This window comes from Seriola aureovittata, chromosome 17, assembly GCF_021018895.1.
Source record: "Seriola aureovittata isolate HTS-2021-v1 ecotype China chromosome 17, ASM2101889v1, whole genome shotgun sequence".
Taxonomy (NCBI): domain Eukaryota; kingdom Metazoa; phylum Chordata; class Actinopteri; order Carangiformes; family Carangidae; genus Seriola; species Seriola aureovittata.
The window spans coordinates 10,706,179-10,724,947 of record NC_079380.1 but is presented as its reverse complement, the minus strand read 5'-3'; the positions used below and the strand labels follow the sequence as shown (position 1 = coordinate 10,724,947).

The 18,769-nt window shown below is 41.5% G+C and overlaps 1 protein-coding gene across 2 annotated transcripts; it reads right to left on the bottom strand.

The window, feature by feature from the left end:
* Positions 1–218: 218 nt before the first annotated feature.
* Positions 219–18,216, bottom strand: trip10a (thyroid hormone receptor interactor 10a). Of its 2 annotated transcripts, XM_056402232.1 has the most exons (15): positions 17,921–18,216; positions 12,472–12,587; positions 11,848–11,904; positions 9,929–10,076; positions 9,005–9,067; positions 8,397–8,501; positions 8,078–8,206; positions 7,313–7,459; positions 6,990–7,178; positions 4,278–4,442; positions 3,201–3,310; positions 2,801–2,933; positions 2,240–2,328; positions 2,012–2,145; positions 219–1,852 (listed from the first exon to the last, which is right to left on the bottom strand). In XM_056402232.1, the coding sequence occupies exons 1-15, from the start codon at positions 17,942–17,944 to the stop codon at positions 1,701–1,703; spliced, it is 1,761 nt and encodes a 586-aa protein (XP_056258207.1). In that variant the 5' UTR covers positions 17,945–18,216; the 3' UTR covers positions 219–1,700. The 2 variants fall into 2 exon arrangements, with proteins under 2 accessions (XP_056258207.1, XP_056258209.1); XM_056402234.1 differs by lacking the exon at positions 4,278–4,442.
* Between the last annotated feature and the right edge of the window lie 553 nt (positions 18,217–18,769).

Here is an 18,769-nt window from a genome sequence, read left to right as displayed (position 1 = left end):
ATAGTATATGGGCCATATTTATCATTTAGTGTGAAACTATAAATTCAAGCTCTCCAGTTTCCTGCTTCAGTTTAAAGTGATGCATGTTCACAGGTATTGACTAAACTGTCCCGGTGAGCAGGAAATGTATTGACTCAGTTGTTCAAGGGGACAGAAACTCTTGAAATGGGTGTCAGTGCTCAAATTCACAAAAAGAATGAGCACACACTATGTTTGTTTCAAATATTTATTTTCCAAGGCCAGAAATGACATAACCACTTCTAACTTTGAAATGTGCTTTGCATTTATTAAGTCTTGAAAAAAAAAAAAAAAAAAGAAATATCTTATATGCAAAAATGGTATATACACAATGCTTTTAACCAGAAAGGCACCAAAGACACATGAGCAGTTACTGCTTCTTGCTGGCTCAATAACAACATAAAAACAGGACGTGGATCAACTTGAAAAGATGTGAAGTAAATCCAAACAAAACATCATCAGCAACAAGAGACTTTTAGTTTTCTCTCACGATGTAACTATCTTTATTTGAATGGTTAAAAAGCTAATAAGACAATAGTGGTGTTGTGATAGCTAAAATATATATTATTTATTACATAAATACAATAGTCTTAATGTAGCACATTTTATGTGTGCATTATTTACTCCCTTTTGTGGCTACAAAGTGTCCACTATGTGTGCAAGGGGATAAGAAAAATGTGAGAACCTCCTTAATACAAAGTACAACAACAAAATATTATTTATAGAACATACACATTTGTAATAAATTATTTTTAGAACAATTTTCAGGTTGTAACTATTAGAAAACAACAGCTACTGTTTATCCTTGTTACTGCTATAGACCGAAGTGAAATGATGATATGGCTGTGATTGTCTGAAAGTTAGAAGTGTTTGTACTGTTGTGTGCATCTGATTTACCATGACAGGAGAGCTATCCACACCTTTGATCTCACAAATGGCTGAAAACCAAGAGTGACATAGTCCCCCCCCCCCGCGCGCAAAACCTCAAGATCTCGAGTCCAATCGTGAGCAAAGTGACGATGCCGTACATCTCCGCAAGTGCTATTAAAGCTAGAAAGTGGCACACTTGAGAGAAAAAAAAAACAAAAACAAACTGCAACAGATTATACTCTACTCTACGTTAAGCGGCGGAGTGGACTATCATGGGCCAGAGCAGGTAATTATTTATCTGGAATAGGTAAACTGGCGAGGTAACTCCCTCCTAAGTATTCCTGGTATAAAGACTCAGTGTAAAGATGGCAGCAGCACTCATCTTCCTCCCCCTTCTCGACTTCTTCCTCTCACATCCAGAAGCTAAGCCTTTATTAGGCTGTGGAACGAGGCAAGCACTTGTACAATGATGGTGCCTAAGATCCATGCAACACTAATTAACCAAACCCAAAAAAATTATTGTGACATGCAATCAAAATGAAAATAACCTTGTGGTTTAGGTGGCTTAGGTAACTGAGGATTACAATAATGTAATGTGAGCGATGAGAAACATACTGTTAGCACCGTTCCTCTTCTAATATGGGGCACCCATCTCAAGAAATCAAAGCACCTTATTTGGATCACTTCCTGGATACACCGGTGGTCTCGCCCAGAGTGCCGTGGCTTCTTTATGATCGGTCCCAGGAGAAGAACTGCACACAGTTTTCTGAAGTGTTAATCTCTTCCTCTGCTGTTCCTCGAGTGTTTGACTGTCATTTGTTTAGGGTGATAGTGACGTAAGATGTAGGTATGTAGCCTTCATCTCCATTGTTCCTACGGACACGGGTCCAGCCATCGCCCTTGTCCTCCTCTACCACAGCCAGCACCTCCCCCTCCTGCATAGAGATGGTCCCTTCACTGGCACCTGAAAAGAAAAGGACAGACTCCATGGTAGCAAATATCCCCGTGCTCGTATATGGATACAAGACTACGCAAGCCTTGTTGAGTAAGCCCAAGGAAAACTTTGACTCATGATTTCTGCCCATGAACTGTTGTAACCTCGCTTCTCATGTGGCTTACATACCAGGGAAGTTGTACATGGCTGTGCATTTCCCAATAGGAGCAGCTAGTTCGTCATCCTCAAAGTCATCATCAAACTCTGCGTAGATGGCTTGGGAGGGATCAGGAGTGCTTTCATCGGAGTGAGCTCCATCAGGACTAGAGAGAGAGAGAGAGAGAGAAGAAAAGTGTACAAAGCAAATAACACCTCAGTGTGTCAAACATAATGTCTATTAGTAGAGCTGAGTGTTACCTTTGTGCATCATGAGCTCCGTTATTGTTGAATGTGTGACTTTTATAGCGCAATGTGTCCCCTCGACCTCCTGCTTCAGCCAGCCAAGTCTACACGAGAGAAGAGAGCCACAATGACGAGGAGGTGGAACAGAAAACCCCATTAATACCGATTACTGTGAGATAATGCATTTACTGATAGATATACCAGGTCATGTTATGAGGAGGAATTGTTTACAGATAATGAAATAATTGGGTACTGAGAGTTTAAGTCCTTTAATTGCCTCCTCTTGTTTTTAGAACAGCAGCTTTCATCTGTCCCTTTCACGTCATGTACCGTCTTTGCCTAACCTCTGCCTAACATTTTCTTGAGCGCCTGATTACCGCATAATATTGAACAACCGAGGCTGTTATGATGACATAATATGCTCTACTCAAAAGCAAGGAATGTGATCATAATATTTTACATAAACAACACCTAATGACTTTTAATATAAGTAAGAATAAACTGCCAAGAGTCTTATGACCTCATAATATAATGCCTCATAATGGTAAATGACCTCCTGATAGACGTCATGATTACCTCATACTTGTTCACCTCTCCTCTGAGCCGCTCTATATTCTGGGAAGTCTGGCTGATTTGGGAAGCCAGACTAGCAGGGTCTCCCATTTGAGGATTTTTCTCATAAACATCTTTCATCTTCCCCAGGGCCTCACTGAAGAGCGGGGAGAGAGCGAGAAGAGAAGAACAAGAGAGGAAGTGGGAAAGTGACTTTCAGTAGAAATCGGTTCCCTGCAGAGCTCAGGGCTGGGTAAACAATTCAAACGCTCACAGAGGCAACACAGAGTTATACACACTGATGTGCACTGTATGAATGTTATATCCACCAACTTCCGCCCACCAGAGAGGTTCTAACAGAGATGGTTATTAATACGCAGAAGGATACCCATATATACACACAAACACACACACACACACACACCTCTGATCTACTTCCTTTTGCAATTCCTTGCAAATTTCCTCTAGTTTCTGTTGCAACCTCTTTCTGCGCTGCTCTGGAGGGAGATGTGCGAAGTCCTCAGTCACTGTAGGCTGCGGAAGGTCACAGGAAGGGTGGATTAACACTGATCTCAACCTTACACTAAAAGCAGCAGTTTCATAGCAACAGAAACCACGATAACAGAAACATTTCAGGAACTCAAGCGTGCGGTTTGGGTTCAGCTCAAAGCACAATGTTTTAACTGACGTTCAGATCTCTTGGTTAGACATGCTTGGGCTTCAAATGAATGTAAAGCCAGTGACGAACAACAGTGAGCTGAACCCAAAACCACCACCCATGGACACAACAAATGTAGCACACTCTTATAACTCTACATTTTCCTATGTTTTATATCATATCCAAGAAATTAAGTCTTGGTTGGAAAAGATGACACAGGAGAGTGCGGAAACAACTAGGGCCATTTTACAATTCGGGTTATGAATTGTTCAGTTTCATCATCGTGCTACCAAGCATTCCTCCCTTGCTCCACCACCAGGTGGCCACCTCTTCAAAACAAACAAGCATTTTGCAACATTACATGATGCTGGCGTTCAGTCATCTAAACCTCAGCAGAGTTTTGTGAGGGGAGAATTAGTACAATGAGGTGAGTTGTTGTAATGGAAAGGTGGCCTTTTTTTTTCTTTTTTTTTTATGTGTCACACAGCTGAGACCCCCCCCCCCCACACCAGTTTTGTTGTCAATATTACCGTGATCCTCTCTGGAGTAAATTTCTGAGGACAAAAAGAAACAGTATGTGTACAGAAAAATTCACAATATCCTTAAAAGTGATTCTCAACCCCAAAAAGGTGTTCACTACATAACACACACAAATATTAAAATAGTGGTAGAGTCATTGTGAGCAGTAAGAGCTATGCCACATGTGTAAGTCTGAAAAATGTGAATAGTCTTATTCATCTGAGGAATTCAGTGAGTGTCGCAGAGGCAGGAGCACAGGATGATGAGCAAGCCCTGATGGGCGGAGGTCTCCTGGCACTCCAACCTTCTCCTCTGGTGACTCACCGATCTCCTGAGCGTCCGGAACGAAGAGATTCTGGGTTTGACTGTCTTATTGATCTCCTTCAAACAGTACGACAGGGGGTCCCGGCCAAACTTGGGGGAAGGGGGTCCGTTAGAAGGTGAGGGGGCGGGGGGTGTGGAGAAAGGTGGGAGCGTGGAGGGAGAGAGCTGGGGTGGGGCGAGACCAAAGTACCGGCACCCGAGCATGAGATATGCAGGCGGAGGGTGGTGTATGGGATGGGGGAGAAGGGGATGGAAGGATGGAAAAAAAGAGGGAAGACAAAAACAAACAAGGTGACAAGGGAAAGAAAAAGACACCGTCAACACCTTAAAGCACACCACAAAGCCAGGAAGACAACACTGGAGCAAACCCAGCACACGAGCCCAGAGAGCACGGAAGCCCAAACACACATCTGTCTCTTTGGCTCTCGTTGACACGCACGTTAAAACAAAAAAAAATAAAAATAAAAAAATAAAAAAACTAAAATGACAAAAAACACACTGCAAGCATCCAACCACAGCTCCCAACCAGCGGCACAGCAGCCCAACACCTGCAGTCACACTCACTCCAGGTTGAAGGGTAGAGTGAGCCACAATGAGGAACTGGGGCAGGCCAACGAGACTAAACTAAATTTGAACTTCAAATGGTTTGAGAGAATTGTATTTTTTACAGCCTGGTTCTTTCACATAGGTCTCCCCATCATAGGTCATATTGTACTCCCCAGCCTCATTGCAGGGACACTGTAAAGACACAACTTCACAACTGATTGAATAGGACTTCACAACTTACTTGGAAGTGGAAATGGATATTAAAGTGAAGTGTTATATACTGTAAACATAAACTGTATTTATGAGCTGCTTCTTGGTTCAAGTTTGACCAAGCCAGAATGCACACACAGCAATTGATGAATGGAGAGTTTGGATAGATTCATCTGTATTTCACTCCCAAATAAGTGGCCCAAGGAAAATGGGTAAAAGTGGTCTTCTTTCAATCTGACTGCAAGTTTGTAATAAAAATATCTGCAAAGATTTCTGAGATTTTAAGCTGTAACAGTCTTGAGGGGTTTACAGTGAACATGGTCAGTATTATAAATGACATGTATAATGAATCAAACTGTGGAAATTACACCCACATTATAAAAGAAAAAACTTTCCCTAAGCCAATTTGGCAAGTTAATCATTAGGATTCAGTTTGAAATCTGTGCTATCTCCCAGTCTGATCATTATAGATGAAATATTAATTTATATATCAGTACAGTTGTTATTAATAGCCTGCTTAATTAACATAGTGGAATAGTGCTTAGAGATTTTTGGGGCTTGATGAATACCCTTTATGACCTCTTAGAAAGAGGTTAACTTGAAAACATGCCGGGAGTGAAGTACAGTAAAATCTCTTGTTTCTGCTACATGTTTATGTGGAAAGGTGGGGGTGGGCTCTATTAGTTAAATTACATAGGAGGCCGATACCTTGTATTCTCCAACAGTATATATCTAAAACAGCCCTACACCAAGGTCCCCTGTGTAAACACTGAGAGCTGCAAGTACAACACTATTATTATGTGAACATCTAGTGGGTAGGTGCTAGTTTTCTTGAGAGTTATGGGGATCTAAATACAGGAGAGCAGTTAAGAATGGAAATGTTTCGGGACCAGACATAAACCAAAAGCTCACTCAAGCCAATATAGTCAGCCTCCTTTTCATACTGCTACAGGCCTAATTGGGAGAGCATGACTGATGACACAGAGCAGTGTGCCACACACATACACAGAACAGGAAGAGTGCACAGCAGAGCACAGCCAGTAAGACATGCAGAGAGAAGAGAGGCGCTGAACAAGCAAACACTGCAGGGAGGGAAGAAGGGATCGTTTAGTGCTGGGACTGGAGGAGGGGGGACCATTAGCTGGTTAGTGGTCAGCCTCTCATATCACCACTTTAATTTTGGACCTCAGCAAGAGTGCTCCACGATTTACACTGTAGAGAAGCGCTTCTTGACCCAAGTAGATACTCAAGAGCTTAATACAAAAATGTCAATGTTGACATTTTTAGCACGGATGTGTGGTTGGCCCTGATCTAGTTTTTCTGACCTGGCAAACCTGGTGTCATCCCAGTGTTGGTACAAAGATTTTATTGTGATGAGAGACATAATGCTAGGTTCTGGGCAGTATAATGAAAGCAGTGTGTTTGTGGATCCCTGTAGAGGAAAATTCAATATTGTTTGGGCCCTGTGCTGATGAAAGCACAAGCACAGCAGAATGCTGACTGCCAGTTGACCTATTGGAAACCACGTTGCACAGAGAGGGAGGGTGTAGGGGGGCAAGGTTTATTCACTCACAGCCAGGGACAGAGTCATGCAAAGGGCCTTTTCTAGAAGTGTTGGGGTGTGTGTCAGTTCATGTGTAACATAATAAAAGAGGTTCATGCATTATTATCCTGAGAGGGGCTGTGTATGTGTGTTTGTGCATTGCATGTGTGTGTAGCCACAACCACAGGTCGATCATGAGTGCTCTCTGTAGAGGGGATTTCCTGACTCTGCCTCCTGGTTCTGTGGCTCAAACAGTAACACTGCCGTGCAAGGAGTCCCACTAATCTGACTGGCTGCCGTCGTTGGTCATTGACGCCAACTCATTCATTTCACAATTTCCACAATGCAAAATGTGAGGCCATGTCATTAGGCTAAATTGGCCTAATGTGTTCTGCTAGCGTGAAATGTCCTACCTTACTCCTTTTGCTGAAAAGCCAAAAGTTTTTGCCCTTGTTCTTTCCCAGAAGGTCCATGGGGCCTTTGGGTGTACCCAGGCTGCTGTCGGATGAGGCACGGTTGATACCCTGACTGTAGTCCTCAAACTCCACATCTCCAGGACGCTCAAAGCCTGACTTGTTCTGCTCTATTACAACCATGGAGTCCTGCATTAGATGCAATTATGGATAAGAGCAATCAAGAGTTATTATCAAACAGATGCAAAAAAATAAAACAAGTGGGCTGCATAAAGCCATGCTGCACATTAAAATCCATTTAGCATTTGTTGAGACCGACTTACATTCCTCTCATTAACATTAGTGCCAGCTTTAGTAATGCCTTCCAGGCACTTGCCAATGATAGGCATCACATGCTTCTCTGTGTCTGAGAACAAGACGTAGCCTTGCGCCAACTTCCGTACTCGCCTCTCATCCAGATCCTGCAATTTCTAGTAAACACACAACAACAGCTGCTCAGACACTGTCATTATTAGGTTTACACATAGCCCATAATAAAATGTGTATTTCAATATTAAGTTCATAATATGACATTTATATGGTACAGCACCTCCTCTGGGGCAAAATACAACACACAGTAACTGAAGAAGTTTAGTTATTTATGATTATAAAATATATTTGTTAATACAAATAAAATCTGAAACGCTGATGAAAACTTCAAAGCCAAAACTTAAGCATGTGAATATGTGAAACAAAAGTGTCTGACTGAACTAAAGATTCTTCTCTGACGTTTACTCAGTGAGTGAGTTTTTGTTCACTTTTTGTACCAGTACTTTTATTAATGGTTTTTATTACTTCAAATGTCAGCGAAAATTGTTGACTTTCAATTTTACAATGTGCATTTCAAATAAAAAGTACTAAATATGATCCGGATTCAATCTCAAAATGTTAGTAACATCATTAATTAATTTGCAATATGCCATACAAGTCATTCATCATACATGAAAAGTCAGTTTTAACAATTTTTTGCCTAACTAAAAGTTAGTTAGCACTGTACCATAATGTTGAGGGCGGGAATATTGTCATGTTGCAGTGTTTAGCTCACTTACGTTGAAGATGAGTGGCATATCATTAAAATAGAACTGGTTCTGCTCCTTGTTGTACTTCTGAAGCTGAGCAGCGTAGTCGTTCTTACACTCCTCTGCAACATGTGCTCTCATATGAGCCTGCTGTTTGGCCTACAGCCACACACACACACACACACACACACACACACACACACACACACACACACACACACACACACACACACACACACACACACACACACACACACACACACAGGTTGGCCAGTTGCATCTGATTCTACTTTGATTGTGTGAAATGGTCCTTATCATGTAGATTTATTTATCCCCCCCTCCTTGTTACTTTTTCAACATCTGCTTTGGTGGCATTGATGTCTTGATCGGTCTTCTCTGCATACTGTGCTGCACGCTCCGCTTCTCTCCACTCCCGCTCAAAGCGCTTTTTACTCTGGTGTGGAGAAAGAAATGAAAGAGAAAAATAGAGAGACCATGTTCATTTCATCCAGCTAAGTGAGGCCATTGCCTGAATGAAATATGAGGAGGTTCTACTATTTTGAGCAAAAGATTTATTTTTACTGCCTTTCTAAAAAAGATGGATAGGGGAGGTTTTAGGCTTAGGGACCATAAGATTTCTGTCACTAAATAGGTCTTGGATTGATGATACGGGTCCAAAATTGAGACCTGCTTTCCATTCTGTCCAACTGTTTTTACTATAGACAAATATAGCCATCTGACTGACCACACTGAGTGTGCAGTCATTCTCTTTCAAAGAATACTACTTCTCTAATTAACCCAAAATAAAGAAAAAAGAACCAAAGAAATATAGTCTTGCTTATTATAATATAAAATGTTGTTGTGGTACATCAAGCATATTGGATGCCTCTTCATGAAAAATGTATTTCAGAAATTTCAAGGTCTTTCATTCGTTTAAAATCCTAGCTCTGGACTTACACTGTCAAGCTGCTTGTAGGTGCTCTCCAAACTCTGCTGGGCCTTCTTGGCCTCCATGAGATACTGCAGACATTCATAAAAAACAGACAGAGTGAGAGGAGGCTCAGATGTCAGAGAGGGTGACAGCCATGTGTAGGGCCAGACAACGAATAAACAATGACCTCCTAAAGTCACACAACATAACAGACAAGAAAACAAATACCAGTGTGTCTGTTTGAGACATCACGTCTGCAGCACAAGCCTGTACATGGCTGCAGTGTTCTGCAATCCAGTGGGACAGAGCCAAAGCATTCTTTATAGAGAAATGGCACACCAACGCTCGAACCATGCTTCCCTCAGGAGATTCTAAGTAAGGCTTCCTTCCTGCCACAACAGTGAGATCTCCACTCCTCCTTTAAATCTCCCACTTTTCTCCTCCCACCCTTTACACTCCAGCTCAGCAGTTTGTGCCGTATACTCCAAATGAAAATCCCATCTGGCTTGTTCTCAGGCTGCTGTTGAATACGATGCTGCAGGCACATACCAGTGTATTACTGTGTACACTCTGTCCGATCTAATTGTTTCGTCCACACCAGGTAAAGGAGCTTGCAATGAGATCAGACATGGCTCAAAATCAAGAAGTAAACAATGAAACTAGTAAAAACCAAACATATTAAAATAAAGCAAAAATGGCCCAAACTCTACAATACAACATAGTTAACAACATACAGTTGAAGCTGCATTAAAGGGCGAACAACAAGGCTGTGGGAAAACTTCCTCTAAGGAGCCTGAACACTGTACGACACTAAATATTTAGTCTTAAACACCACTATACATGTTGAAACACACCAAATTCAATTCAATTGGAGTGTACTGGTGCCTGCAGAGACGGACCTTAACCAGCCTAACCCAGTACACTCCTGGTCTTCTCCAAATCAAACTCACCGTCTTTCGTTCCTGCTTGAGCTCCTGCAGGTACTTGGTGAGATCAATGCAAATGTTCATCATCATGTTCTCAGCAATTAGCTCCCTCTGCCCGGCGTAGTCGTTCATCTCATTCAGGATGTCCAAAAAAGACTGGTAGCTGGAAAATCTGCCGTCCAGAGGAGGAGAGAGGAAAGGGTGGAGAGATAAGTGATTGGGGCACTGATAAGGTGATAAATACACAGGCTCCAAAAGAAGTCAACACTGGGCAAAGTCAAGATAAGAAGCTGTTTGATTCCTGCTTCCTTCTAGGGCCATTTAAATGGCTCCAACAGCAACACCACACCACGGCATGGACCACACTAACGACACAACAATACCTATCTGTTTGAAGCATGATATTATTTGGAGCTCTGAGTTTTGTTAGTTCCCTCAGTGAGTGCTTCACAAACTATTAGGGATAGGTGGTAATCCAAATAGACCATGTTTTTACAATTTTACCTGACATTGCTTTGCGGCTCAATGTATATTGCTCAAATACTTTATTAGGAACACCAGTACAACTCCCTTTCCGTGCAATTATCCAATCAGCCAATCATGTGGCAGCATTGCAACACATAAAACCCATGCAGATACAGGTCAGGAGCTTCAGTTAATGTTCACCTCAAACATCAGAAAGAAATGTGATTAAGTGACTTCTACTGTGGCATAATTGTTGGTGCCAGATGGGCTGGTTTGAGATTTTCTGATATTCTGTGATCTCTGCAGCACAGATCTCAGGTCAGATGACAATGGCCGAATTGGTTAAAGCTGATAGAAAGGCTATGGTTACTCAGATAACCACTCTTTATAAGACACTGAGGTGGATGGCCTACAACAGCAGAAGACCACATCGGGTCCTGGCATCAACAGCATGAATCCATGCCTGCCTTGTGTCAACAGTCCAGGCTGGTGGTGGTAGTGTAATGGTGTGGGGAATGTTTTCTTGGCAACTCAAATCAAACATCATTTGAATGCTCCAGCCTATCCGAGTGTTGTTCCAACCATGTGCATCCCTTTACGGCCACAATTTATCATCCTCTAATGGCTAAGTCCAGCATATCACAGAGTAAAAGTCGTCTCAAATTGGTTTCATGAACATGACAATGAGTTCAGTGTATTTAAGTGGCCTCCCCCGTCACCAGATCTGAATGCAGTAGAACACCTCTGGGATGTGGTAGAACAGGAGATTTGCAGCATGAATGTGCAGCTGACAAATGTGCAGTAATCATGTGATGCATTCATTTCAACGTGAACCCGAATCTCAAAGCAGTTTCCAACATCTTGTGGAATCCAGTATTAGTAAGGTGTTCCTAATAAAGTGCTCGGTCAGTGTATATCCTTAAACCTGTAATAATCATCATAATTTTCAGGGCAGTGGAAACATAAACAATATCATCACCTTTTACACTGATATAGTGAACCTGTGAATATAATTTCGAAGCAACGCTGATTCATTTGTGAGTTGTGTTTGTGTACACCTGATGCGAGCAAGTCCAATATTAAATTTCTAGTAGCTCCATTTTTGGTCTCTACCAAACTGCTGTTTCATAGTGAGGAGGTAGTATTTTGTGGGTAAGGGGCTTTTTCTTTGAAAAGTGCCTGCTTCAGCTGAAAATTACTCTATGAGAGTGGACCAAAACAATACAATTTCGGGCCGGTTAGCTAAACAATGAACTGAAGCTCACTATAAAGCTAAACCATAAAGACGAGGGGAGATGCAAATTCAGGTGGTAATTCTATGTAAGATCATTACTTTGAGGCGACCCCTTTCATTTTGTTTTTCACAATGTCATTTTATTCTGTTGATTGATTAAAGCCACTTTAAAGAAAAAAATAAAAGTGAAAATCAAATGGTTTCAGTCATGTATCCCTTTGCACAAAAACCCATGATGGCTCACCTGCACTCTGGTTCATCTTTGCTGCTTCGTTTTATGTTAAATTTCTTTGAAAGGTTCCTGTGGACAGTGAAAGTGCATCAAACAATTGGTCAGCAAACACTTAATACTAAATGAAACTGTTCATATAGTGTGCATCTACTGACTGTTCTTGTTCTTATACAATAGAATTAAAAACAACAGTCCACTTATGAACATATTAAAATAGCTGTTCTTCCTTCTTTCACTCTCCCTCTGACCACATCCTGTCTATCATGTGCCAGTCTGCTCCCACTTCCTCTCCTCTCCGGCAAAGCTCAGCACTACAACAGATGTGGGCCCTGTAGACTGGGAGGACAACTGGGAGAGGGAGCACCGTGGACGAAGAGAGAACGAGCGAGAGAGAGAGAGAGCACACTGCAGCTGGAGAATGAGGCCAGTGTTTCAGAGACAAGTTAGATTCTGTCCCAAAGTAGTCATAAGACCCCACAAACATTTCATACACATCCTTTTAACATGCACCCATGCAAACACAAGCAAACACACGCACACATAAACACACAGACGCAAGCTGCTTTGAGCAACACACTCGCACAGAGGCATTTGAGGCAGATAGCGCAGGAGAACGACAACAAGAGCGAGGCCTACCTCAGTTGTTTAGCATAGTTTTGCTCAATCTCTGTCCTCTCCTTCACAAATTTCACATACTTCTCCACCAGCTCCAGGCCAGACTGTGTGTGCCTCTCAATGATGTCATATTGGTCCTAGGGAAAGGAGCATGAGAGACAAATAAGGAAAAGATATCAAGGCATCACACTGTGGGATACGGAACATGTGTTAACTTCTGCGGAATAACTTGGATGTTTCCTCTGGTCTGAGTTTGAGGTCATCTAGAAGAATCATGAATGGAGGGCAATAAACTAAACACGTCAAGGTTTGTTCCTACATGTTGGATTCCACAAATGCTCTCCACATGTGCAGAAAATCTTGGCAACAGTCTCTAAACTTCCGCTCAGCTTTAACTCATGAGGCACCTGAGTTGTCCGAGACAGAGGACAGTGGAAGGACACAGGGTCACAACAGGGGTCACAATTCTCAGGCAGGAAGACGGTGGTGCTCTTCTGATACATTGTACTGTGTCAAGTATTAAATTACTTCAAGGGAGCTTTACAGAGCCCTCATTAGTGTAGAAGTTTGACCTATTTCATGTCTGTTTCATGTACAACTGAAATTGCTGACTTTTCCTTTTCACGTTTTTCAGTATGAAGGAGGTATATTATGTTTCTCTTCCTCTTTTGCTCCGTCTCTGGTCAGGCACTTTATGATGACACCTACAAGCTAAGACAAGTCCGCTAATAGTGAGAGATGATATCTACGCCAATCTTCCCTCGTTCTACACTCAGAACAATTCCCACAAGCTTTCTTTGCTGCCGCCCTCAAGTATTGAGGGTGGGGTGGGGTGGGGGGGTGGGGGGATTCTTGACAAGTTGGGCCATGTTCTTCTGTACCCCTCCTGCCCTTCAGGTAAAACAAAAGAGACAAAAGCCAAATGAATGACACAACGTTTAGCCTAATTACAGAACACAGTTAAAAGGTTAAAACAGAGGCCTGCAATCCATCACCACGATAACACCTAACCAATAGGCAGCATTGGGGTTTTAATTCAGTTCCATTAATTACAAAGCAGAAGTAACGATAGTCAATACAGCCAACCTAAAGCTACAGTTCTTCCAATTTTCCTAAGGTGCTTGTGTTAAGAAAATATTTTCTTCTTGTTTCCTCGAACGACTTAAACCCAAGCAGTAACTGCCTACATCCAGTTCAACCTTACCACATAGACGGAACAGAAGACTGAAGCTGCATCTGTTATCTATACTGGCCACAAAACACACTGGATTCACTACTAGAGAAAAGCTGATGTGCTGCCACTTACCCAAAAAGTAACCCAACATTGAAGGCAGCATGAATCTAAATAGAATTGAACTGGTAAGGAGCTAGTAAGAATAACTAATTGTGTATAAGCATAAAGGAGCACAGCTGGTAGCATACATGACCTGCAGGTCGAGGCCTGACCTAGTGTTGTTTTCAAACACTCAGGAGCTTTTATACAATCCACCGTAACATACGATGGATGAGGAACCTGACGGAGGGAACTTTAGATACATTAAAAGAGTAGCCATGGTTACACAGCACAGCTGGAGAGTCAAGGTAAGCCATGTGGAAGTGCAGTGCCATCAACTTTTAGCCACATTCACTCCCAGAGTTATAGATCAATGGTCAAACCTTGCATCAGGGCAATGGGGAAGGCTGACATATCTCAATTATCCTTGATTGTCGATAAATTATTGCATGACTACGAGGAGTTTATGCATCCTATTATGGAAAGGCTATGATAACAGAAATGAAAAGTTATATACTTTCTCAGCTCTTGATGCAGGCATTTTGCATAGATAAGTCCAATATTTGCATATTCAGGTTCTGGCCTGCCGGTCAGTCTGTGGCAGTGTACAAAACAGGTCAACTACTGTGGAGATTGATGGGGAGGTGTTAAGTGTAGTCTCCGTGTAGGTTGGGCAGCGGATCCCCAAACCAGTATTTTGTCTCACACTCGAAGAGAAACCTACCAGTAAGTAATGGACAACACTGTGTTGCAATCTAGTATTTACACTAACATATTAAACAACATAACTGCACTATGCACACTTGGTCATGTTGGCAAAACAGATGCAGGTAAGATATGCTTGACAATTGAACACTTCTGCATTCAGTTAAATACCCTGCATCATAGCTGTCCTCTGATAGGTTGTCATCATTCAAATGTATTCATTACAATTAATAAAGACATCTTTTTGGGAGTGTGAATCAGTTTCCTGGCACGTTTCGTTTCAGTTTTAATAGTCATATCTATTATAGCACGACAAAGCATAACACTGCAGAGGAAGTTGACTCCCACTGTAATACCAAAACACTGTTTTTCACCTATTGTTGTGTGTTGGATTCTTCTCTTATTGTTCCAATAGTGAAATAGCTTTTTAAAAATATTTCTCAGGATTATGAATTATGAAAGTAGCTTCAAGACAGTCTAGCCATCCTATCTATATCCCCCCTTAAAAAAAAGATAGCATTCATTCATGATCTTATCTCATAGTACTGGAGTAATTTTATAAGATGTTGTATAAAGATGATCAGGCTCCACTTTACTGTATCTATTACACAAATCATCTCTATAATAATTTTAAAAAGACATATTTTCTTACCCAGAGCATCAACACCAGTTCTCACACTCTAAAACTATGAGAAATGGTTGCAGCAGATTAAACACTGGCAAACAAAATATCTACTGAGTTTGCGTCATGTACTAAATTCAAGTTTAAAATTAAAAAAATATTATGGGTTGTATATTTCTTCTTATTCCGACAAAAAAGTTATATGTAGGTTATGTTGACTGTTCTCTCTGTATAGGTAGAGTATATCATGTTTTTCAGGTTGAGTGCAGAACTGCTTTAAAAGGACGGCCCTTGGGTGAACTCCAACTGTGAGCTCTTTTGTAAATGACACAAAAAGTAGCGTCTGATAATCTCTTAAATTAACTGTCACTGCTTGATTCAAAACAAGAGTGCCCCAATTAGAAACTCCAACCTCATTAAAACTATCTTAAAATACATCAAAATAGCTTTCAAGGACATAGTCAGTGTCTAGTCAAACACCAGTGGCTGTCAGACTGCTGCAATTTATTACCATCCAAAGCCACAGTGAAAATAATCTTTATAGGTCCCTGTAGGCTGGGTTTGTACTGAACTGATTTTCATAAATCATAAATGGTTGTACATGAAACTGCTCCTGACAGCTGTAAAATGGTCACGCTTTTATTTCAACAGCAAATGCCCTGTTTCATGTAAAATTATGGATTGCATCCTAGCTATTTCGCTGTAGCTTCAGCCCTCCGCCCATGCCTTTACATGGAGTTTAGACATTTTGGGTCATTTTTACATATTGTAACACGTTCCTCAGGAAAATTTGTTAGTATCAGTAGCGTTGTTCTCTCCTCCATTCATTTCACCATTTTGATAGGTGCACTAAATATTGTAGGTCTAGCATGGAAATGATAACTTCAACATCATGCTTCAAAACTGGGGTATGAAAGGTCTTATCTAAACCTAGCAAGGATCCGAAGTGTCCTTTCATCTTCCTGTAAGTCTAGAAGCCTCATAGAGAAAACTGGCATCAACTGCATGCCACATAACTCGTATAGGAGTCACGCTGAAAGTCACCAACCTACAAGGCTTAGGTGGATGTTTCAGCCCTGAGTCACCCTGTCTTCAAGAAAATTAAGGGCCTGGCCCGGCCAGACCTGCCATAGTAGTTCACAGGAGTGGCCTGGTAGCACTCGCTATCACAGCTAATGCCTAGACACTGATCTTCTACTCGCAAACTTGTGCCTTAAAATAGCCATTGGATTAACGACAATCAGGGGACAGATGCCACAGAGTTGACTTGGCCCACAGGATGACTCTCTGGCTAAACATTACCAGAACCAATTATGCCTGCAGGGCTTTGTCTAACCAGACAGGTGAGGCTATAGAAGGAAAACAAACCATCTTCATTTATATTTATATTCCATTTACATTTCACAGACTGAAGACAGAATAATGGCTTTGAAGTGAAGAGTTTCCTCTACAATGAGTGAAGCAACTTCATGTGATGAACAGGAAAGACTGGTATACTAAGATAGAGCCTCTGATTAATACTGGGGTACGGATGTTTCTCTGACTCAATCAAAGTAGGGCAAAACTAATTAGGCTGTTGCATCAGCATGTACGATGGAAAAGGGACAGGGGAAGAGGCCTAGGGGGAGCTACTGTAATGAGGTCACAACCTCCCTATCCTGATCTTTGCAATGCTCCATTTTACATATTCAGGTTCCCTGAAAATATGCATGTGTTTGCAAATGTGTGGCTTTATCTCCGTGGTACAGTGCACGGACAGTCATCAAGGCAGTATGTTACATGGTGGGTGTTTTCAACAGGATTCAGTTCTGGACTGTGTCACTACTGTTACTGGTATGTCCAGCAGTTTACTTCTAACAAACTGCAGCACCTTGATTTATTTTCTACCTGGTAAACAGCCCCCATATTTAACAATTACCAGCTGTAGTAGTTCCTTTTTCGTGGTACAATATAGGTCAACTCAGCCTAATGAAATAAAAAATCATGGATCCTAACATAAGCACTAAATCCAATACTCAACTCCTTCACACTTACTTGGAAAATCAGTATCTAAAAGAAACTGTGCAGTATTTGTTGAACAAATTCACATGCCACTCAGGTGGAGACAGGACGCACTTCACCAGTGATGAAACTTGTTGTCAAGGCAAATGACAGCATCTGATTTCATCTCCATGGAAGCAAGGTGTGCCAGACCGTAAACAATGAAACAGCCCACTCCATACAGCACACCTCAGCACACCTAAGGCGGCTTGCAGAATAGATAGTATACTGACACATGACAACATGAACTTGTTCAAGTTGCTTTTTAAGTGCTTATATGTAAATTATACCCAGTAGATGACATATGCCTGAAAGTGGGTAAATACAGGTAGGAAATGACTCCTTTCTTTACTATACAAACATAATATTTTAATTTAAGTAACTTTGCAGTTTTGCCTGGGGCACTGCAGACATCCCACTACATCACGTTACATCGTTCCTGTAAAAAAAAACAAACAAAAAAAAAACAACTGTGGAGTAACACAGTAAAAAAACCAAAAACTAGCAAACATGGATCCCAGATTAACTATGTGCTCCACTCTCCACAAGTGCAGTATGTTACTAAAGGGGCTTCTACTGACCCACTCTTTGTCTGAACTCCTTCATGCTAAAGAAAACTGTCCGAAAATAGAACCGTGTTCGTGAATGCACCGTTTTGCAAACACAGCGAGCAGAGCCGAAGTTTCACCGCTTAATTTTCGGACATTTATTCCACACATTCAGGATTTAAGTGTTGCCCGCTTCTTCCGTGAACACTGCTCAAGGAACTGCATTATTGCCATCCTGACAATATTAGTATCGAAGCAAGAGCAAGCAGATGATGGACTCACCCAAAGCTCTGTGCCCCAGTCCATGTTCAGCTTGTTGGCCAAGCCGCCTGACCACCCCGAATACAAAGAACTTCTCCAAAGTTATCCCAGCAGCAGCTCGGAGGACGGCCCGGGTAAGTATAATCCCGAGGTGATAAATCAGTCGTAACCACTACGCACTCCGGTTTTGCTTCATTCAACAAATAATGTAAACCAGCATCATAATGAACTAATTAACCAAGGCTGGCAGTCGTTAGTCTAGTTTGTCCAAATATTTTTCATAGCGAAGCAAAGAGGGATAAACTAGCTTTCATATCCGCGTCACTCCCAAATCCTAAATCTTAAAGGGGCAGTGCACTGAACCACACACGAAACTAGCCAGAGAAGTGTGCCACATCCTGATTCTCCGTGTTCTTTCAAATTAGATTTTTGTTTGTTTAAACAACGTTATTTATATTCATCCTGGTATATACTGTCACCCCGCTGAAGTGCCCTAGACCAAGCTACTGAGCTTTTGTGCTGCCCTGACAGAGCATCTTAAAATTCCCCAGCATGAATCAATTGATCATATAACAAGTTGACTGATGCTGGCAAATTTACCAATTCACACTGAGTTATTCAAGTCATGGACATGAATGACTTATAATTAAGACATGAAGTCTGTTTCTTTTTTTCTTCTTCCTTTTTAACATCCATGTGAACTGACTTCTGAAACCGTGAATTATTTATCTGAAATTAGGAAACATAAAAAAAAATACTCATCCTAGTCACCCCTGTGGTCACTTTTCAATGTGACCAAAATTTCATTTTTTTGTTTTATTTTTCTTTGTTTTGCACGCCCAACATTTCAAGGGGAGTAGAAAGTAAACT